This window comes from Anser brachyrhynchus, assembly GCF_964034855.1.
Source record: "Anser brachyrhynchus genome assembly, chromosome: 26".
Taxonomy (NCBI): Eukaryota; Metazoa; Chordata; class Aves; order Anseriformes; family Anatidae; genus Anser; species Anser brachyrhynchus.
Window position 1 is genome coordinate 2,541,120 of NC_137719.1, and position 21,876 is coordinate 2,562,995.

General features: G+C 57.4%; 1 protein-coding gene across 1 annotated transcript; it reads left to right on the forward strand.

The window, feature by feature from the left end:
* Positions 1 to 181: 181 nt before the first annotated feature.
* SNRNP200 (small nuclear ribonucleoprotein U5 subunit 200) lies at positions 182 to 21,669 on the forward strand. Its single transcript, XM_080568545.1, has 45 exons — positions 182 to 345; positions 1,067 to 1,230; positions 2,386 to 2,557; positions 2,680 to 2,872; positions 3,124 to 3,179; positions 3,788 to 3,886; positions 4,203 to 4,355; positions 4,825 to 4,924; positions 5,109 to 5,245; positions 6,188 to 6,271; positions 6,497 to 6,670; positions 7,344 to 7,481; positions 7,651 to 7,806; positions 8,154 to 8,324; positions 8,534 to 8,727; positions 9,347 to 9,470; positions 9,879 to 10,028; positions 10,204 to 10,314; positions 11,103 to 11,234; positions 11,611 to 11,799; positions 12,363 to 12,560; positions 13,015 to 13,167; positions 13,294 to 13,374; positions 13,705 to 13,788; positions 14,240 to 14,346; positions 14,590 to 14,708; positions 14,971 to 15,125; positions 15,322 to 15,511; positions 15,708 to 15,881; positions 16,513 to 16,673; positions 16,964 to 17,191; positions 17,530 to 17,721; positions 17,816 to 17,994; positions 18,211 to 18,362; positions 18,648 to 18,756; positions 18,895 to 19,003; positions 19,193 to 19,382; positions 19,535 to 19,699; positions 19,946 to 20,067; positions 20,207 to 20,350; positions 20,434 to 20,610; positions 20,724 to 20,884; positions 20,971 to 21,052; positions 21,133 to 21,225; positions 21,319 to 21,669. The coding sequence occupies exons 1-45, from the start codon at positions 301 to 303 to the stop codon at positions 21,460 to 21,462; spliced, it is 6,411 nt and encodes a 2,136-aa protein (XP_080424671.1). The 5' UTR covers positions 182 to 300; the 3' UTR covers positions 21,463 to 21,669.
* Positions 21,670 to 21,876: the final 207 nt, after the last annotated feature.

The window sequence follows — 21,876 nt, forward strand, 5'->3', positions numbered from 1 at the left end:
CAGCGTCGGCTCTCAGGGGGAGGAGCGGGTAGGCCCGAGAGGCGGGCACGCCTCCTGGCGCTCGCAGCCAATCAGCGAGGCCTCGAGGGGCTGTCCCCGCCCCTGCGCACCGCGGTGCGTGCTGGGAGGTGTAGTCCCAGAGCCTGCCGCGCCGCGCCGCGCAGCGGAAGCGCTTCCGGGTCGTTGGCACGCGGCGGGGCCGGGGACCGGGCCGCTTCCGCTCGCCCCGGAAGTTCCGTTCCGGGAACCGGGGCACGGCGGCGGCGGCGGCGGCGCGGCCTCCTCCAGCCCGGCGGCACCATGGCGGACGTGACCGCCCGCAGCCTGCAGTATGAGTACAAGGCGGTGAGTGCCGGCACCGGCACCGGGCCGCGCTCCCCGGTCCCCGGTCCCAGGCCCTCGGGACCCCGGTTTCGGTCCCCGGGCCTCGGCCTCCGGTCTCTGGGCCCCAGGTTTCGGCCCCCGGGGGCTCCCTCCCCGCCCCGCCTCAGGCCCCCTCCGCACCGGGGGCTCCCCCTGCCCCTTCTCCATCCCCCCCCGTTACACCGGCGCCGTTAACGCGGAGCCGACCCCGCTGAGGGGCTCGGGGCCGCCACCGGCCGGTTTTGGGGGGAGTGGGACGGGAATAAGGGTGTAAAGGGTCGGTAACCGGGCGGGAACAGCGACGTAAAGGGTCGGTAAACGGGTAAATGGGTGGGAATAACGGTGTAAGGGGTCGGTGACCGGGTGAACGGGCGGGGATAAGGGCGTAAGGGGTCGGTAAATGGGTAAAGGGATGGGAATAAGGACATAAAGGGTCGGTGAACGAGTAAAGGGATGGGAACAAGGACATAAAGGGTCGGTGAACGAGTAAAGGGATGGGAACAAGGACATAAAGGGTCGGTGAACGAGTAAAGGGATGGGAACAAGGACATAAAGGGTCGGTAAATGGGTAAAGGGATGGGAATAAGGACGTAAGGGGTCGGTAAACGGGTGAACAGGTGGGGATAAGGGTGTAAAGGGTCGGTGACCGGATGGGAATAGCGACGTAAAGGGTCAGTGACCGGGCGCCATTCCATCCCCGCAGAACTCCAACCTCGTCCTCCAAGCCGACCGGTCGCTCATCGACCGGACGCGGCGGGATGAGCCGACGGGCGAAGTGCTGTCGCTGGTGGGCAAGCTGGAGGGCACCCGCATGGGGGACAAGGCGCAGCGCACCAAGCCCCAAATGCAGGAGGAGCGGCGCGCCAAGTGAGTGGGGGCAGCGGGAGGCTCGGGGACGAGGGTGCGGAGCCCCGCGGAACCTCCCGGTCATGTCGGCATGGTAAAGCTCCGGGCAGTTCGTCTCGCTTCCACGTCTTTAAGCAACGCACCCTTTGTTGGTCTTAGCCCTCTAAACGTGGGAGAATTTGACGCCGATTTGAGGGTTTTGTAGTGAAAATGCTTTGGTGGCCTGAGCATAGGGCTGCACGCCAACAGCTGCCAACTTGGGGTGTGCAGGCAGCACGCGTCCTTTGTTTGAAGGCACTTGGTCCGTGTCAAGAAGCTAAAAGTGAGGTGCAAAATTAAAACTTAATCTGTTCCTTTATTTTTCTTGGAATCATAGAATCACTAAGGCTGGGAAAGCCCTCCTCATCTGGCCCAGCCACCCCCTGCCACCACTGTCACCACCAACCCATGTCCCCGAGCACCAGGCCCAACCTCTCCTTGAACACCCCCAGGGACGGTGACTCCCCCACCTCCCTGGGCGACCCGTCCCACTGCCTGACTGCTCTTTCTGAGGAGAAATGTCTCCTCATTTCCAACCTAAACCTCCCCTGGTGCAACTTGGGGCCATTCCCTCTTGTCCTGTCACATTTACCCGTGAGAAGAGGCCGACCCCCAGCTCCCCACACCTTCCTTTCAGGTGTTGTGGAGAGCAATGAGCTCTGCCCTGAGCCTCCTCTTCTCCAGCCCAAACACCCCCAGGTCCCCCAGCCGCTCCTCACAGGACTTGTGCTCCAGGCCCTTCCCCAGCTCCGTAGCCCTTCTCTGGACACGCTCGAGGGCCTCGACGTCCTTGTAGTGAGGGGCCCAATAACAGCCCGATGAGAGCATCGCTCACTCCCCCAGTCCCACGAGACGTAAGGGCAGGGGGACAGAGCTGGTCAGAGCGGTGCCTTGAGCCCCCTGATCCCAGTCCTCACCGGTGGGTGATACTGGGCACTGAAACGGCGTCACCGCTTCTGGGATTTCTCGTGAGCCCGTAGGGATGGATGCGTCCATCCGTCGCCGTGCGCGGTGATGGCGGGGAAGGTGCTCGGGCTGCCTGCTGGTGACAAGCAGAACGTCCACGCTTCATGCTGTGGTGGTGCTGGCTGGAGAAGTCCCCGCTTGGGGCCTGACCCAGGCACTCCCTCCTTGCAGGAGAAGGAAGCGTGACGAGGACAGGCACGACATCAACAAGATGAAGGGCTACACCCTGCTGTCCGAGGGCATTGACGAGATGGTGGGAATCATCTACAAGCCCAAGACCAAGGAGACGCGCGAGACCTACGAGGTGCTGCTGAGCTTCATCCAGGCCGCCCTCGGAGACCAGGTGAGGACGTGGGACAGGTCCGGGACGGGTGGGACCGCTCCGCGCAGAAAGGGGGACCAGCACCGTACCCCTCCCCACATCAAACGTCCCCGCGTTACGCGGTCGTGTTGCTCGTTCCGCAGCCACGCGACATCCTCTGTGGGGCTGCCGACGAGGTGCTGGCAGTGCTGAAGAACGAGAAGCTGCGCGACAAGGAGAGGCGGAAGGAGATCGACCTGCTGCTGGGACAGACCGACGACACCCGCTACCACGTGCTGGTCAACCTGGGCAAGAAGATCACCGATTACGGCGGCGACAAGGAAATTCAGAACATGGGTACGGGCACGCGCCGTCCTGCGGCCCCGGGGACGGGGCTGGCAGAAAATTCCCTGCAGCAGCCAGTGCCAGACCCAGCATCGTTCCAGGGGCCGTGTTTTCACGCAGCCTAGAAAACGCTTGGATAGCTTTCAAGCCCCAAATGCCGTTCTTTTCATCTTTTGGGCGTGCAGAGGTGGGGTGTGGGGAGCTGCGAACCTTGCATATGGCCCCCAGATTTTCTGCTTAATTAACTCCGCTCTTCCCTGCAGATGACAACATTGACGAGACGTACGGCGTGAACGTGCAGTTCGAGTCTGATGAGGAGGTGAGCGATGAGGCACCGCAGCCTGGCAGCCGAGCCCCTGCGCTGTCCCCTCGCGTTGAGCTGCGGGGACCGCGCTTGTTCTGTGTCACTCGGTCGCGTTGGGAAGTGGGCATGGGCTCGGGCTGGGCTCTCTCTGCCAGGAAGGAGAGGAGGGATTATTTTAGATGCCGCTTCCTGGCTTTGGGAGGATTTGTTGATTATCTTGCTAATCCAGGGCTTATCGTGAGTCAGTACGATGGAAAACAGATGGTGGTATTTAGATCTCTTGGGGAAACTTGACAGCTCAGGAGGAAGGGATGAATTCAAATGCGCTGTTTGGAAGTATTTCACAGAACTGCTCGCTGGGATTGTTTCTGGAAGAAGCTGAGAGAATAAGAGAGACAAATGTGAGCTTCCTGGAGTCACCAGTAAAACCTCTCTGTAGGATTCTAAGAGCAAAAATAATTGTACCACGCGCTCCTTTACCTGAGCAGCAGCTTTATGTTGACGTTAAAAGCACGAGCTCAGTTTCCCCTCAGGCAGGAGTTGCCAGATCGTTCATTTGTGTCAAGGAGAAGCTCCTCTTTGATGTAAGTGAGCGCCGCTTACGGGAACTCCTCTTCCAACAGGAAGGGGACGAGGACATTTATGGCGAAGTGCGTGACGAGGCGTCTGATGACGACATGGAGGGTGACGAAGCTGTCGTCCGCTGCACCCTCTCAGCCAACGTGAGTCACCGAGGAGGACGTGGAACGTGATTTGGGGTCGCCTGGAGGGGAGCCAGGGATCCTTTTGGGATGAGGATGGAGTTAAGCTCGTCGGCGGGTGGAAGGCGGCCTTGAAGGCTGTTGTCTGGTGCAGGCCAGAAGTAACATGGCAGGGTGTGGGGTCTGTCAGCCAAACGGCTGCAGCTGGTCCCAGGCTCCTCTGGGTGGGTAGAGAGAGCCCCAAAACACTCGTTCCGCAGCACAGAGGTCAGGTGCCCGCTTTGTTATTGGAGGAAAATGACGTTTTTATTGTATTTTTTCTTTTTTTTCCCCCAAGCTGGTGGCATCGGGCGAACTGATGAGCTCCAAGAAGAAGGATCTGCATCCCCGAGACATCGATGCCTTTTGGCTTCAGCGGCAGCTGAGCCGCTTCTACGATGACGCCATCGTTTCCCAGAAGAAGGCAGACGAAGTGCTGGAGATCTTGAAGGTACGCGGCCAGCCGCCCTGCAGGATCCCGCCAGGACCCCTGGGAGGCAGGAAGCGTCCCTGACACCGCGTACTGCGTTTCTTCAAACTAAACAATTAAATGCAGTCATTGGCGTGAGCCAACAAGATAGGCACTGGAGCAGAGGTTAGAGGTTGTCGTAATGCACAGAGAAATATTCTTCCAAGGGGATTGGTTTTTCTGTCAGTGGTTGCTGGGAGATCGTCGTAAGCCAGGCCTGTTGCCCTGCTAATTTTGGTGCTGATGCTCGTGTGCTGGGCGTCGTGACTCACTGGGGAGGGGGGGAATCAGAGGATGGGATTTTTATCTGCAGCCTGAGTCAGGTAAAAGTCTTGCCTGTAGCTGTTGTTTGCTTCCACTTGAGTTCGGTTCTCGTTTTACTTTGTGCAAAGAGGGATTCTCGTTGTGCGTGGTGCAGAGGTAACTGCTTGTTCCTCGTGTCTTCTGCCAGACCGCAAGCGATGACCGGGAATGTGAGAACCAGCTCGTTCTGCTCCTGGGCTTTAACACCTTCGACTTCATTAAAGTGCTGCGGCAGCATCGGATGATGAGTGAGTGGCGTTCCCTGTCACCTTGCCACCTTGGTTTTCTGTTTGGACACCTGCTTCTAGTGCCACCCAGGGCTTTTTAACTGCCATCCGTGTTGCTTTGTGCAGTTTGGGTTCTTGTCGCTTGCTCCCTCCTTCTGGTTCTAGCCTTATGACCGCCTGCCATCTCTCAATTTCCTCTCTTCAGTCCTGTACTGCACTTTGCTGGCCAGTGCCCAAAGCGAAGCTGAAAAAGAAAGGATAATGGGGAAGATGGAAGCGGATCCTGAGCTGTCCAAGTTCTTGTATCAGCTGCACGAGACAGAGAAGGAAGATCTCATCCGGGTAAGGCTGGGCGAGCAGAGGAACCGTGGGACCCTTGCTGCTGTCTGAGCCGTGTCACTCAGCTGCGTGTTTTGTTTGCTGTTTGCGTGAGAGGAGCCTGCTGACTCAGCTGGGATCTCGCAAGCATGGGAAATGTTGCTTAGGTGACCACCGAGACTCAGCTGAGAGGGCAACGTGTTTATCATCTACTATTTTAAGTGGCTCAGATGGCTGCTTTTCCAGGAAAAATGTTGATGTATGCAAGTTTCAGGTCTTTGTGCTAGTGTTAACTTAATTGTAACGTTACTGCTTCACCTCTGAGCCGCCTCAGTGCGAGGCTCACTGCCATGAAACGCTCTGCTCACCTCCGTTCAAATCCTAATCGCCGGTGTTTGAACACAGTGGGCCAAGAAACAATTCACAGCAGTGTTCCACAGGCTTACTGCCGTGCTGGATTTGCTCTGCTTGGCCTTTGGAGAATAGCAGTTCCGTGACTGAGTGTGGGTTTGTTTCGTTATTTTGGAGTAACATCACATTCCTGCTTTGTTGTTATATTAAAAAAAAAGCACAAGGCAATCAAAAAACCAAACCAAACTAAAAAAAAACCAACGGTTATGTCGATATGGGGGGGCAGTTTTGTGTCTCTGAGGAGTGCTGTTGGCATGTTGTGGGCTGGGCTTTTAGTAGGGCAGGTTTGTGTGCCTTCACTCCCTGCCTCTCTTTCTGTGCTCTCCTGGAAGGTAAGTTTAGGTCCTGGACCAAAAATTTCTGCCCAAAATCACAGGTTCTGGTGACACGAATGCCTGCACTTGAGAAAAGTCCTGGTGTGGGGCACTCAGGTTGTGCAGGCTGGCAGGATGCGGGGCTGTGTGTGGCAGGAGAGGCCCCGGGTCTGCGGAGGAGGCTGGGCAGCTCTCGCGCGGGCGCTGCGTTGCGGAGCGCTGAGTTCTGGTCTCCTTGCAGGAGGAGCGCTCCCGGCGGGAGCGTGTTCGTCAGTCCCGGATGGACACTGACTTGGAGACCATGGACCTCGACCAAGGAGGAGAGGTGAGACTCTTCAAAGCCGTCTGTTCCCAGACCTTTGTAGATACAAAAAAGTCTTTTTGAAGTGTCATGGGCAGGAAGATTCCAAGGATAAGCCCCTCGTGCGCTGAAGAGGTGCTTGCCAGTTGGATGCAGTCGCTTTACCTCCAGTCCCGGGACGAAAGCAGCAGGAAGGGGTTCTCCAGTCCTCGCCTCTTCCTCGTCTCACTCTCCCTTTGCTGTTCGTAGGCGCTGGCTCCCCGGCAGGTGCTGGACTTGGAGGACCTGGTGTTCGCTCAGGGCAGTCACTTCATGGCCAACAAGCGGTGCCAGCTGCCCGACGGCTCCTTCCGCAGGCAGCGCAAGGGCTACGAGGAGGTGCACGTGCCGGCCCTGAAGCCGAAGCCTTTTGGCTCTGAAGAGGTCGGTGACCTGCTTTGTTGCCACTTATTTGGCACTGAGTTGCTCTCAGTATCACTGATACTTTCTGGAACTCAGCTGGCTTTGGTATGGCTGTGACGCCCTTTCAAGTTTCTTGAAGGATCACTGTTTTAAGCTGAGGGATTTCATGTGGCTGCAGAGGGTTCCTGGTTTCCGTTCTCTCACTTACGGGGTGTGTGTCCTATGCTGGTGTCTGTGTCTCAGGGCTCCCCTGCCCCGCTCAGCTGCTGTGCTGAGCCCTCGGCTCTGCTGTTGCTCGCGTTTCACCGTTGTGCAGTGTGAGGCAGCTGAGCCAGAGATCTGGCTGATGCATTGCACCCCGTGTGAGAAATTAACTCTTTTGATCAGTGCTGGGCAGCGGAAATGTGGGCTGATCCGTTCCATCATGAGAACACAGTGGGGATTTGCTTTTTTGATGGTGCAGCCAGCTGTGGCTTGCACTGTTGGGAGTGCAAGGGCAGGCTCATGTGCCTGCTTTGATCTCTCCCTAACCTGCTCCGTGATCGCTGGGCACGGGGCTTCGCCTCTTTCTGCCATCTGGAGACAATATGACCCTGCTACTCCCCAGCCTGTCTCTGAGGTCTCACATGTGCCCTGCAGCCTGCGAGGAACTGAAACAAAGGCATCGAGTTTGATTATTTTTTTCCCTTTTCAGCAACTGGTTTCCGTGGAAAAGTTGCCCAAATATGCCCAGGCTGGATTTGAGGGATTTAAAACTCTAAACCGTATTCAGAGCAAACTCTACCGTGCAGCGCTGGAGTCGGATGAGAACCTGCTGCTCTGTGCTCCCACGGTAAGGATCCCGACGCTCGGGTTCCCTGTGATGGGGAGTGGGAAGAGAAATACTTCGTTAGCCTCTGGCAGAACGATCTTTTTAGGCAGAAAAGAGTGGCCGCTCTGGGAAATACCTTCATCCTGGAGAGGATGTGAATCTGATGGGACTGGTTCTGCTTGCCATCTAGGGCGCTGGGAAGACAAACGTGGCACTCATGTGCATGCTGCGAGAAATAGGGAAGCACATTAACATGGATGGGACCATCAACGTGGACGACTTCAAGATCATCTACATCGCACCCATGAGGTCCTTGGTGCAGGAGATGGTGGGCAGCTTTGGGAAGGTAAGGAGAGGTTTGGGCCCGCCCTGCTGGAACTGGAGGTTGGGGAAGAGGAGCTTTGCTGCGGTGACTTTATGTTACGCTTGCAGAAGGATAGAAGGTCTGGCAGAAGCTTTCTGGGAGAAAATGAGTTGGATTGTTCCTTTAATCTCTGTGTAGTCTGTGTTCAGTAGGCTCTCAGGGTGTGTTGATACAGGCACTAGATAGCAGCCTGGGCTATAAAATCCTATAAAATAGAATCCTATAGAATCCTATAAAGCTGTCAGTGAGTGTCTCGGGGCCGTGCTGCTCTAACGCCGCCCTGGGGAACGCGTCTTGATCCAGCCTAACAGCCTGCGGGTTCCTCCTAGCGCCTGGCAACGTACGGCATCAACGTGGCGGAGCTGACGGGGGACCACCAGCTGTGCAAGGAGGAGATCAGCGCCACGCAGATCATCGTCTGCACCCCAGAAAAGTGGGACATCATCACGCGCAAGGGAGGGGAGCGCACCTACACCCAGCTGGTGCGGCTCGTCATCCTGGTGAGCACCGCAAAGCCCTGAGCACGCGGCTTTTCAGCGCGTTGGCAGCTGGAAATGTCTCCGATGCTTGGCTGTGGACTTGGGTTTTGGGCTGTGGGGATGAGCCTGCTTGAGTCCATGCAAGCAGGTCTGCTAGGAAAGAAAAACCAAAGAGGTAAATAGAGCCAGTCTGGAACAGGGGTGGAACTCTTGTCGTTTCCCCTCTTTAGGATGAGATCCACCTGCTGCACGATGACCGAGGGCCCGTCCTGGAGTCGCTGGTAGCCAGAGCCATCCGCAACATCGAGATGACGCAGGAGGACGTGAGGCTTGTCGGCTTGAGCGCCACCCTCCCCAACTATGAGGACGTGGCTACGTTCCTCCGCGTGGACCCCGCCAAGGGCCTGTTCTATTTTGATAACAGGTACTGTGGAAGGCTGGGCGAGGTTTTGCTCTGACTGCGGGTAGCTGTTGAGAGGTGGGAAAGGCCGGCCTCCTGTGGAGGCAGCTGTGTGTATCTGCCAGATGATGCCAGGGTCTTACCGGGCCTTTAGCCTGGCTTAGCCCTGTGTTTGTTTGCTCTTAGATGTGCCAGAAATCGCCCGTTCAGGACTAGAGCAGTTAAATACAGCCTCAGAACGTGCATCAGGGTTTCTGCGGTGTACTTGCCAGAAAACGCGTTAGAGGAGGCAGATAAACTCTGCTGTACCCGTGTGCTGCAGAAGCTGTTTGGAGGAAGCCTGGAGTAATATTGTGGGAGTTCTGAAACACCATTTTTGCTCCCTGAATGTGTGCATAGCAAGTGGATTCCGTGAAATAAGAACAAGTGTTGCTGTCCTTACTGCGGCATTTAACAGGGCAGAACCAGAGCCATCAAATCTTAGAGTAAGCTGAGGCACGAGGAAGTGTATTGACCTCAGTAACACGAAATACAGGATCTGTGTAGAGGAAGTGGTGTGGCCGAAGAATTGCCTCTTGACCGGACCTTCGTGTCAGCGTTTCTCCCTTCTGCTCGTTTATGGTCTTGGGTTTTCTTCTGACAGCTTCCGACCGGTGCCCCTGGAGCAGACCTACGTGGGTATCACGGAGAAGAAAGCCATCAAGCGCTTCCAGATAATGAATGAGATTGTTTACGAAAAGATTATGGAGCATGCTGGAAAGAACCAGGTTTGATACTTTATTTTGTTGTTCCTGACGCACTTAACCATGGTGCTGAGGCTTCTTCAGGTTGCTGTAGCTGCAGCAGTGCTGCTGAGGAGAAGAGGGTAGGTTGGAGTGGTTGATGGCAGCTGAGAGGGGAAGGAACACAAACTTCTCTTCTCCATGCCAGCTGTCTGATTAATGTATGACCTGTCTGCTTCTATTTGAGGGGGTTTTTGTGGTGCTGCCCTCTTAGATCAGGAGCTCTGTTGGCTGTGCGCTAGCTGCAGTAGCGTGGCTCACCGGGCAGCTGGACTAACTCTAAATCTGTTAAACTTCCCATCGTGAGCACAAAGAGCAGCTTGGGTCAAGAATCTTTGCCAGCTGCAGCAGTGATTTGTCTCTCAGCAGCGGTGCCGTGTGCTTGGTTGACAGGTGCTGGTGTTCGTTCACTCCAGGAAAGAGACTGGAAAGACTGCCCGGGCCATCAGGGACATGTGTCTGGAGAAAGATACCCTGGGCCTCTTCCTGCGGGAGGGCTCGGCCTCCACCGAGGTCCTGAGGACAGAAGCTGAGCAGTGCAAGGTAATTGCGTGGTCAGGGCTGCTCTGACACAGCGAGAGCAGAAGAGCAGGTACAAAGCTGCTTCCAGTTGCACAGATTTGCAGCCCTCTAGGCCACACGCTGCCTTCTGTCGCTGCTGTTCTCCCCGGTGCTCCTTGGCTCAGAAACCCTCACGCTGGTTGTGTTTTTGCCGCAGAACCTGGAGCTGAAGGACCTTCTGCCCTATGGCTTTGCCATCCACCATGCTGGGATGACGCGAGTGGACCGGACGTTGGTGGAGGATCTGTTTGCTGACAAGCACATCCAGGTGAGCCCCGCTTCCCAGGAGGAGCTGCTGCTTCCTCCAGGCACGGTTGTTCGGGTAAGGCCCTTCACAAGAATTGCTCGAAGCGTTTTTTCCAATAGCCCTTTGTGCAAAATCAAGAGAATCAATGCCCGTTGAAGAGAGCCTTGACAGGACAGAAATTAAAAGCACATAGACAGGAATGGAGAGGGCAAAATCTCCCCTAGACCCAGACGAGTGTGTAAAGCTAGGGGTCTGTCCCAGAGCAGGCTGTCTCCTTACCAGTTTCATCCTGTGAGACCAGGCACTGAGTTTTATCTGATTCTTACAAGGATGTAACAGCTCAGTAGGAAACCAGCTGCTTCAAAAAAGCAGTTCAGCATGGGGCGAGACCTGTTACCCAAAGAACTTCACCAATTGGGTGAACTCTGAGGAAAGTAAATTTGAATGCTTCTGCTTCTTAGCTGGGAAAACTTGTTCAGCAAAATAGGAGGTTCTGGTGGGAAGTAGCGATGTGCTGGGGCGCTCCTGCACACTGAACTTCTCAGTGTGTCTGCGTTGCAAAGTGGTAGGCAAACCAGTGGCAGGCAAAGGGTTTTCCCAGGGTCATTTCCCAGAGTCGTGCAGTCAGCTGGCAAATTTGGGTGAAGATCCAAGTCCTGCTGTCTGTCTGACCTTCCTCTGCTGAACTGTTGAGACAATCACAGCTCCCAGCCCTTGTCCCTGTTGTGCCTGTCTGACGTTTAGGATCTTTTTTACACTAGGAAGGGGCTCCTACCTGGTTTTGCTGATCACTGTTGCTGCTCCTACAGGTTCTGGTGTCCACAGCAACGCTGGCCTGGGGGGTGAACCTCCCCGCTCACACGGTCATCATCAAAGGGACGCAGGTGTACAGCCCTGAGAAGGGGCGCTGGACCGAGCTGGGCGCTCTGGACATCCTGCAGGTGAAGTTCTGCTACCAGCGATGCTGCTGTGCCCCAGGGCTGGATTGTTCCTTTCCTGCTGAGGTGCATTCGAGGTCTGCTTCTGTACTTTCTCCGTGCAGTGGCTCCCTGTTCTGTACTGCCAGACTCTCAGCTGTTCTGGGAGCTGCCCTGCTGTGAGGGCACAGGAGAAACAGATCGGGAGCGGAGAAGACAAATGATTCCTCTCCCATTATCTTGCCCAGACACATCTGAGATATTTATGTGTGACTCCTGCCAACTAGAAGTAACAGCAGGCTGAGCAATCTGGATGTAAAGCCCCAGGTCACAGCAGCAAGGAGAAACTGCCAAGCTAAAAGCTCTTATCTTTTGCTGACCTCACTTTCTCATTCCTCAGATGCTGGGGCGTGCTGGGAGGCCTCAGTACGATACCAAAGGTGAGGGGATCCTCATCACATCCCACGGCGAGCTGCAGTATTACCTGTCCCTGCTCAACCAGCAGCTCCCCATTGAAAGTCAGATGGTGTCGAAGCTCCCAGACATGCTGAATGCAGAGACTGTGCTCGGGAACGTCCAGAACGCGAAGGTGAGCACGAATCTTTGCCCTCTCTGGGTGCATGCGCCCCTAGTTGCACCCAGAGAGCCGGCTGGAATTGTGGCAGGCAAAGGATGGTCCATGCTGGGGAAAAGCAATGTCACTGTAGGGCAGTAAAGGATCTTGCGGCCTATTTCCTTAGTGCCCAGGGAGCAAATGTAATGGAGATTTTTAAGAGATCTGGAAGGGCAGCCATGAGAAATGCCAACCTGTAAGGCTGACTGGTCTGTCAGGGAAATGGGTAACTGCTTCTGTAATTCAGCGCAGACAGAGTTCTCCCCATGGATAAGGACACTGGGGGAAGAAACTGTGTGTAGAGGGTGGGTTTTCTTGTTTCATAACTCCTTAAGATTCTTCTGATGGTGGAGAGGAGTCGTGTATTGCACTGTTGGGCTTTTGAGCTCCGGTCTGATCTTGACCCAGCAAGTTTCAGCCGGGCTTAGCCCGCTGCGTCCTACACCAGTGCTGGGAGTACAGGGCTTGGTGCTGGCACGTCGTCCTTGCTGCTTGGGAAGGTGTTTGGCAGCTCTGACGGTGCGTTGGTGTTCCCTCAGGACGCAGTGAATTGGCTGGGCTACACCTACCTGTACATCCGCATGCTGCGCTCCCCCACGCTCTATGGGATATCCCACGATGACCTGAAGGGAGATCCGCTGCTGGACCAGCGCCGCCTGGACCTGGTCCACACCGCAGCCCTCATGTTGGACAAGAACAACCTGGTGAAGTACGACAAGAAGACGGGGAACTTCCAGGTGAGACAGGACCAGGGAAAGGCGCTGTGGACAGGCAGAGCTGTTCAGGAGCGTCCTCTGGCTGAGAGAAAGGATGCAAGAGGCACCTCGCTGGTGAAATACAACCCCCAGGGAGGGCTGCCTCATTCAGACCTGCCTTTGTGCATGCCTGTGGTTCCAGGGAGCTGTTTGCTGGCACAGAGAGAGCCAGTGTGAAACCCGGTCTCATTGCTGTGTGTTTGCTGCTGTCTTCTAAGCAAATTCACACTCCTGTTGTGTTTTCATTGCCTCAGAGGGAATGAGATGAGAAGGGGAGGGTGTGAGATGCGCAGTTGTGTACCAGGAAAAGCAGCCTTCCTGGGGGATTTGTAGCCTGAGAGTTTATACTTGGCTTGTCTGGCAGTGTCTCCCCTGCTGTTCAGTATCTGCTGTTTGTGTCTGTCTGCTTCTTCACTCTGGCTTGTCCTTGCTGTAGGTGACAGAGCTGGGCCGCATTGCCAGCCACTACTACATCACCAACGAGACGATGCAAACTTACAATCAGCTCCTGAAGCCCACCCTGAGTGAAATCGAACTGTTCCGGGTCTTCTCGCTGTCCTCGGAGTTCAGGAACATCACCGTGAGGGAGGTATGGAGCCACAAACCCATCCGATTGATGCAGCCCTGGGGCTGTTGGTCATCGTGCTGCAGGGGATGATGCAGAGCTTGTCCTGTGCGGGGCTGTTCTCATCTCTCCTCCGCTGGGTTTCTGCAGGAGGAGAAGCTGGAGCTCCAGAAGCTGCTGGAGCGAGTTCCAATCCCAGTGAAGGAGAGCATCGAGGAGCCCAGTGCCAAGGTGAGCCCTGCCTGCCTGGGAGGGGGCTTCTATGCCCGTCTTTTGAGGGAGGGGTGATCCTTGTGAGAGCTGCTGGGCCAAATGCTGCCATGGTCTGCTGCTCATGGAGAGCTTTCTGTTCTCTTCCCGCTGTGGGGTGTCCCGGATCACACGTCAGAGATGCCCAAAGAGCTGCAGACGCTGCTCTGGTTGGGCTCGCTGTCCTGCAGCGAAGGGCACTCAGCCCCGCTGACCCCTTCTGTCCTGCCGTGTGTCAGAACCTTCTGGGGCCAGGTGCTGGTGCGGGGGAGACCCAGCTGACACTGAGACCCTCTGTGTTCTGCTCCCCAGATCAACGTGCTCCTCCAGGCCTTCATCTCGCAGCTGAAGCTGGAAGGCTTTGCTCTCATGGCAGACATGGTATACGTTACCCAGGTGAGTGGGGAAACGTGGCTGGGGCCTCTCCATCTCCTCCTAGGTGTTTGCAGCCCAGCCACGTCGTCGTCTTCCTGCTAAAAGGGGCAACAATTTGCACCCCAGGGATTTAGTTTGTGTTCGTAGATGGCTTTGAAAGTAACAAGAGCTGAGTGGTAAGGAGGTCTAACTCCTGTCAACATGGGAATTAGATCTTCATTGGAGTCTTCAATTTGTAATCAAAATCCTGAGATAATTCAGCGCTGGAGGACTGCAGCGTAGCCTTGTTGTTCTTCCACAAGTGCCAGGTTGCCAGGGCTGGGAGTCGAGTAATTGCTCCTCCTGTGGGCGTTTGGGATGAAGGACCTGAGCTCAAACCATCGCGTGGCTGGGCAGGAAAATGGGTAGAGAGGAGGAAATGTTACCAGGACGATCCCAGCCACGCGCTGAGAGCTGCTCTCTGTTCCCGCAGTCTGCGGGGCGGCTGATGCGTGCCATCTTCGAGATAGTCCTGAACCGGGGCTGGGCGCAGCTCACCGACAAGACCCTCAACCTCTGCAAGATGATTGACAAACGCATGTAAGTGAGAACACCTCGGAGGTATTTCCTGATTGCAGGCCGGGCACCTCTGGCACAGGATGAGGTTCTCCAGCATGGCTAGGCTTTGTGATTGCCAGGGTGTAAAGCTGCCACCTACCACGTGTGTCTGGCTGCGGGCTGGTTCCTGGCAGCAGGGGGAACTGATGCTCTGAAGGCTGCGTCTGTTTCTTTGTTCTTCTCACCCTGTTTCTTTGCTCGCCTCACCCTGCGGTGTCCTCACAGGTGGCAGTCCATGTGTCCTTTGCGCCAGTTCAAGAAATTGCCTGAAGAAGTGGTGAAGAAAATCGAGAAGAAGAACTTCCCGTTTGAACGGCTCTACGACCTGAACCACAACGAAATCGGTACTGAGGCGTGGGGCAAATGCGGCCCGGAGAGGGGTCTGCCTCTTTGTTCCCCCCTCTGCCAGGTTTTGGCACAGAGGTTGGGGTGTTTGGTCCCATCTGAAGAGGCAGAACCACGGGGTCTGGGTACAGCCTGAGGAAGGCTGAAGCTTTGCCCTTCCAGCTGTGCTTGGCTTGCAGATACTGTGAACGCAGCTCGGTCTGGGAGCTGCCGGTCAGCCCGTTGTCTGTCTGTCCTGACAGCAGTGCCTTTCTGTTGCAGGGGAACTGATCCGGATGCCCAAGATGGGCAAGACAATCCACAAATACGTCCATCTGTTCCCAAAGCTGGAGCTCTCTGTCCACCTGCAGCCCATTACCCGCTCTACCCTGAAGGTGGAGCTTACTATCGCCCCTGACTTCCAGTGGGATGAGAAGGTGAGCTGTGCGCAGGGGATGAGCCACCCTCATTAAGGGGGGGCAGCTACGTACCACCAGGCTAACTGCCACGCTGCGGGCGGGTACGAGGGCACTTGTGGGGCAGGATTGCTGCGGGAGAGCTGCTGAGCAGTTCCTGGAGGTCCAGAAGGGGGAACTAGGCCCTGGCAGGAAGGTAACGGCTGCTCTTGCTTAGGTGCATGGCTCATCTGAAGCTTTCTGGATCCTGGTGGAGGACGTGGACAGCGAAGTGATCCTGCACCACGAGTACTTCCTGCTGAAAGCCAAGTACGCGCAGGACGAGCACCTCGTCACCTTCTTTGTGCCCGTGTTTGAGCCCTTGCCCCCGCAGTACTTCATCCGCGTGGTCTCCGACCGCTGGCTCTGTAAGTCTCACCCCGCCAGCCCCCTGCTTCTCCCTGGGGTCTGAGGATGCTTTGGGACCTCTCCTGGGGCTGCGTGAGGGGAAAGATTTCTGCCCTCCAAGCGGCAGGAGGGCTGGGGATCCCCTTGGGAGGCGCAGCTCAGAGATGAAAGCCCTGGAGTGCTCTCTAAGGTAAAAATGCTGTGTGTGCCTGACAGCTTGCGAGACCCAGCTGCCTGTTTCCTTCCGCCACCTGATCCTCCCTGAAAAATACCCTCCTCCGACCGAGCTGCTGGATCTGCAGCCCCTGCCCGTGTCCGCTCTGCGAAACAGCGCCTTTGAGAGCCTCTACCAGGACAAGTTCCCTTTCTTCAACCCTATCCAGACTCAGGGTGGGTACCAGCTCTGCTCACCTCCTCCGAACTGCCTGTCAGTGGGGTCTGGCTTTTTTGGCATTCACAGTCCCGTACCCTTGCTTTTGTGAGGCGTAGTCATGTAACGTGAGGAACTCCTCTGGAAAAAAAAGTATCCCTTCTGCCTCCCCTAGCCTTAAAGGCTTGATAGCTTGAAATTTTTCTCCACGGGCCGGGGTATCTTTAATACATTCCTCACGTACATCAAGCAGCCTGTCTGGGGCTGCCTGGCAGCAGCAGGTTTGCTCCTGGGAGCTGTGCCCGTGCTGACGCCGCTGCTCAGCCTCGCAGAGCCAGGTGGCTCCAAACTTTTCCCTCTGTGCTGCTTGTAGCGACGGGGCTGGGCGTGAAGCAAAGCTGCTGTGCCCGTGTTCATCTTCCTGGGCATAGCCCGAATAGGGAAATAGGGAGTTCACACTTAGGAGGTACTGTGACGGAGCGCTCTGTTCAGCGGATCCTGGGCTAAAACTCTTACCCAGCCTTTCCTCCAGCTCCTCCTTGTGCGGGCTGGGTCCGGGCTGTGTTATCCTTGCCTGTTCCTGGAGCTCTGGTGGAAAACCTATGAGATGACGTTAAGCTGCTCTCTTCTGTCTTGTCCGTCTGCCCCCAGTGTTTAACACCGTTTATAACAGCGACGACAACGTGTTTGTGGGCGCCCCCACGGGAAGCGGGAAGACCATTTGTGCCGAATTTGCCATCCTGAGGATGTTGCTCCAGAACTCGGAGGGGCGCTGCGTATACATCACCCCCATGGAGGCCCTGGCAGAGCAGGTGAGCCCCGCGTCCCGAGGACTACTGGAACCTTGCTCCAGCTTAGGTTTATTTCCTCTTGTCCCGCTTTCCCTTGTTCCACTTTCCCCATCCCTTCCGAGCTGCCACATCCCTCTGGATGGTTCCTGAGGCTTCTGGTTAGCTGTGGTCTGCTGATGTCTGAGGGAGCAAAGAAACACCGCCCCACTGCCGACGTGCTGACGTTGGCAGCTGCACGTGTCTCGCCCCAAGGACTCGGTACAACTTACCCTCATGTGAGACTGACAGCAGCATCCCCTGCGTTTTGGCAGGTCTTCATGGACTGGTATGAAAAGTTCCAGGAGCGCCTCAATAAGAAGGTGGTCTTGCTGACGGGGGAGACCAGCACCGACCTGAAGCTGCTGGGCAAAGGGAACATCATCATCAGCACTCCTGAGAAATGGGACATCCTGTCCCGGCGCTGGAAGCAGCGTAAGAACGTCCAGAACGTCAACCTCTTCATCGTGGACGAAGTGCACCTCATCGGGGGCGAGAACGGGGTACGGCTGGGTGGGGAGGAGGGTGCGAGTCGTTGGAGTGGCGCTCGTCATCGTGTTGGTCTCGGAGATGTTGTAGAGTTGCAGGGGGGTGGCTGGCTGCTCCCTCTTAACGTCTGGCCTGAGGTCAGCTTTTCCTGCTGGGATTTTGCCCCAAGCTGCGGGATGGGCTGGGACAGGAGCCCCAGGTCCCTTGGGAAGCTCAGGAGCGGTGTCCTCCGGGGTCTCCATGGCTGTAGCTGGGCGAGGGGGCTTGGGCTGAAGTGCCCGGAGCTCACCCAGGAGGGGGGCTCGGCGCTTCCCTCCTGCTCCTGCTGCAACCTGCCCCGTCCCACCCGCAGCCCGTGCTGGAGGTCATCTGCTCCCGGATGCGCTACATCTCCTCGCAGATCGAGCGGCCCATCCGCATCGTGGCCCTCAGCTCGTCACTGTCCAACGCCAAGGACGTGGCGCACTGGCTGGGCTGCAGTGCCACCTCCACCTTCAACTTCCACCCCAACGTCCGCCCCGTGCCGCTGGAGCTGCACATCCAGGTAGGGCTTTGACGACCCCGTCGCCTTTTTCCCCCTTCCCTTCCCTTCCGCCTGCTCTCCAGACAGCATCGCTGCCTGCTCCTCTCCCCTGCAGGGCTTCAACATCAGCCACACGCAGACTCGCCTGCTCTCCATGGCCAAGCCCGTCTACCACGCCATCATGAAGCACTCTCCCAAGAAGCCGGTCATCGTCTTTGTCCCGTCCCGCAAGCAGACGCGTCTCACGGCCATCAACATCCTCACCACCTGCGCCTCGGACGTCCAGAGACAAAGGTAGCGGTGCCGTGGCCACGTGGGATTCAGTGCAGGGCCTTTGTCCCTCCTCTGCCTGAGGCAGGGGCAGGATTTTGGCTGTTTCACTCGGCTTGGGGAGGGTTTTCCCATCGGTTGGTGTCATCAGAGGTCACTCGGGCACCTGCTGTGACCGGAGGGGACAGGGACAGGCTCGCTGCGCCCGGCAGCGGTCTCTTTACTCCCCACCTCCGGCAGGTTCCTGCACTGCGCGGAGAAGGATCTGGTGCCGTACCTGGACAAGCTGAATGACAACACCCTGAAGGAGACCCTCGTGAACGGGGTGGGCTACCTGCACGAGGGGCTGACGGCCATGGAGCGGCGAGTGGTGGAGCAGCTTTTCAGCTCTGGTGAGGGGGTGGGAAGGGGACGCACCGGCTGTTCTTCCCCTAAACCCTTTTCCCCGAAGCTTGGCGGTGCCTGCAGTCTTTGGGCTGGAGATAAGAGCCTGCCCAAATCTCTCTGCCTCCCTGGTCCCAAAAGGCTGTGATCTTAAACTCCACCTTCTCTTCTGGGCCTCCCTGTACGCTGAGGGCTGTCTGTGCAAGTGCAGAACCTCCACATCTTTCTCTGCAAGATGTCTGACCCAAAAAGGGGCTCTGGCATGGGCTGACTGCTCTCCCCGTGCCTTGCAGGTGCAGTGCAGGTGATGGTTGCCTCCCGCAGCCTCTGCTGGGGTATGAACATCGCCGCGCACCTGGTGATCATCATGGACACGCAGTACTACAACGGCAAGATCCACGCGTGAGTGTGGAGGGCAGGCACGAGGGAATGCGGCCCTAAACCCTAAGGGCTTCGTCCCTGTCCTTGCAGGGTCTGAGGCCCCGGTGGCTTTCTGTGGAGCAGCCACGCTTCATGAAAGCGATCCTCTGTGTGTCCCAGGTACGTGGATTACCCCATCTACGACGTGCTGCAGATGGTGGGCCACGCTAACCGCCCGCTGCAGGACGACGAGGGCCGTTGTGTCATCATGTGCCAGGGGTCCAAGAAGGTGGGTGAGGAGCCAGGCACCGCTTCTGGCCTGCAAATGGCCATCTCCTGTCTGGGACGTTCTCCTGCCAGCTTTGGGCAGGCCGACGCAGCCCTCACTGAGCAGCACCCTGCAGCCTGGGGGGTGCTCTGGGATACTGGAGGAGCTGGGTTTATTTATCCCCTCCACTCTACCTCTGCCCTACTTTAGGATTTCTTCAAGAAATTCCTCTACGAGCCCCTGCCCGTGGAGTCGCACTTGGACCACTGCATGCACGACCACTTCAACGCCGAGATTGTCACCAAGACGATAGAAAACAAGCAGGATGCGGTGGATTACCTCACGTGGACCTTCCTGTACCGCAGGATGACCCAGAACCCGAACTACTACAACCTGCAGGGTGAGCGGAGGGCTCTGCCCCGGGGATACGGGGTGGGGGAGTTGAGGGAGGACACCGGGGACCCTCTGCTTGGGGGCTCTGCTTCCACAAGAGCAGCTTTTCTCCATCCTGGGGAATTTCTGAGCCTCGCTGCGATGCTGCTGTACCCGCAGGCGTGTCCCACAGGCACCTCTCCGATCACCTCTCGGAGCTGGTGGAGCAGACCCTCAGTGACCTGGAGCAGTCCAAGTGCATCAGCATTGAGGACGAGATGGACGTGGCCCCGCTGAACCTGGGGATGATCGCAGCCTATTACTACATTAACTACACCACCATCGGTAAGGGCTCTGCCAGGCGTAGGCGGCATACACGAGCGCTTGCTGGTGCTCCAGCTCTCTGTCCTCTCCCTGCATTCTCCCTGTTCTGTGGTAATCGTAGAGGAAGCTCCGCACACGTAGGTGGTTGCATAAACCTCCCTCCTTCAGCGTGAGGCTGGGTGTTGTCTGCCTGAAGGCGTCTCTTGTATCGTGGTGGTGAACGCCGCCTGCTTTTTCCTGACCACTTGGTTTTTCTGTCTTCCCCAGAGCTCTTCAGCATGTCCCTCAACGCCAAAACCAAGGTGCGGGGGCTGATTGAAATCATCTCGAATGCTGCCGAGTACGAGAACATCCCCATCAGGCACCACGAGGACAACCTGCTGCGGCAGGTGAGTGGCAGCGCCTCCGCGCCGACCTGGGAGCGACTCAGATCTGGAGGGGACAGACGCGTCCTGCGGGGCCGCAGCGAGGAGGGCCGCCTGCATTTTCTGCTCTGTAGGGTTAAAGATTTATCGTTTCCCTCCGTAGCTGGCCCAGAAGGTTCCCCACAAGCTGACCAACCCCAAATTCAACGACCCCCACGTCAAGACCAACCTCCTGCTGCAGGCGCACTTGTCGCGCATGCAGCTGAGCGCCGAGCTGCAGTCGGACACCGAGGAGATCCTCAGCAAGGTACAGCGAGGCGGGGGGGGTCCCGCCCGCGCTGCCCGTGGCTCGGCGCTGCCTTCTCACCCGTCCCCGTCCCTCGCCCCCAGGCGATCCGGCTGATCCAAGCGTGCGTGGACGTGCTGTCCAGCAACGGCTGGCTCAGCCCCGCGCTGGCCGCCATGGAGCTGGCGCAAATGGTGACCCAGGCCATGTGGTCCAAGGACTCCTACCTCAAGCAGCTGCCTCACTTCACCTCGGAGCACATCAAGCGCTGCACGGATAAGGTAAAAACCCCTGCCTGGCCCTGGGGAAGGCGCCGTGCTGGGAAGAGGGAACGGTGCGACGGGAGCGCGAGGATCGTGGGGTAACGGCGGGGCTGAAAGCCGCTTTGTCGTAGGGGGTCGAGAGCGTCTTCGACATCATGGAGATGGAGGACGAGGACCGCAACGCGCTGCTGCAGCTCTCCGACGCCCAGATCGCCGACGTCGCCCGCTTCTGCAACCGCTACCCCAACATCGAGCTCTCCTACGAGGTGGTGGAGAAGGAAAGCATCCGAAGGTGAGCCGGGGAGGGTGGCGCGGCCCCTCGGCGCTGCGTCAGCCCAGGGGGTGCCCTGACCGTGTCCCTCGCTTCTCTCCGCGCAGCGGGGGGCCCGTGGTGGTGCTGGTGCAGCTGGAGCGTGAGGAGGAGGTCACCGGCCCCGTCATCGCTCCCCTCTTCCCCCAGGTGCGTGCCAGGCCTGCAGGCGGTAAGCCAGGCTGGGGATCGTCCCCCCGGCACCCCTTAACTCTTCTCTTCCCCGGCAGAAACGCGAGGAGGGCTGGTGGGTGGTGATCGGCGACTCCAAGTCCAACAGCCTCATCTCCATCAAGCGCCTGACGCTGCAGCAGAAAGCCAAGGTGAGCGGGGCTGGGCGCCGCACGGCTCTGGCCGCCCCCACGGCCGCTCTCTGCCCCCCGCAGCCCCAACACGGGCTCTTCCTCGCTGCCTAGGTGAAGCTGGATTTCGTGGCTCCGGCCACGGGGACGCACAACTACACGCTGTACTTCATGAGCGACGCCTACATGGGCTGCGACCAGGAGTACAAGTTCAGCGTGGACGTGAAAGAAGCGGAGAGCGACAGCGACTCCGATTAGCGCGGGGCTGCGCCGGTCCCCGGTGAGGATCTGAGGACAGCGCCCAAACCCGAGCCGTGGTAGCGCTCGTGTCCCCTCCGTAGGCATGGTGCCGTGCGTTTTGTGTTTTTTTTTATGATGACGAAGCTTTGTACAGTGTTTTTTAGAGCGGAGCTGCGTGCAGGAGCACAGTGCGGCTGCAGCAGCTGGAATAAATGTGGAGCCCTACCTCTTCCTCTGCGCTGCGGGGTTTGTGGGGGGGAAATGGGGTGAAAGCAGGAGCTGTCGGGGCTGTTTTCCACCTCCTTTTTCCCTGAGAGGGCTCAACAGCGAGGCTGAGGAATTCAACATGTAACTCGAGTAGTTCTGCGCCTTTGGCTTTGCTGCACATCGCTGCCAGCTCCAAAAAGTTCATTAGCAGAGTTAATTAAGGCA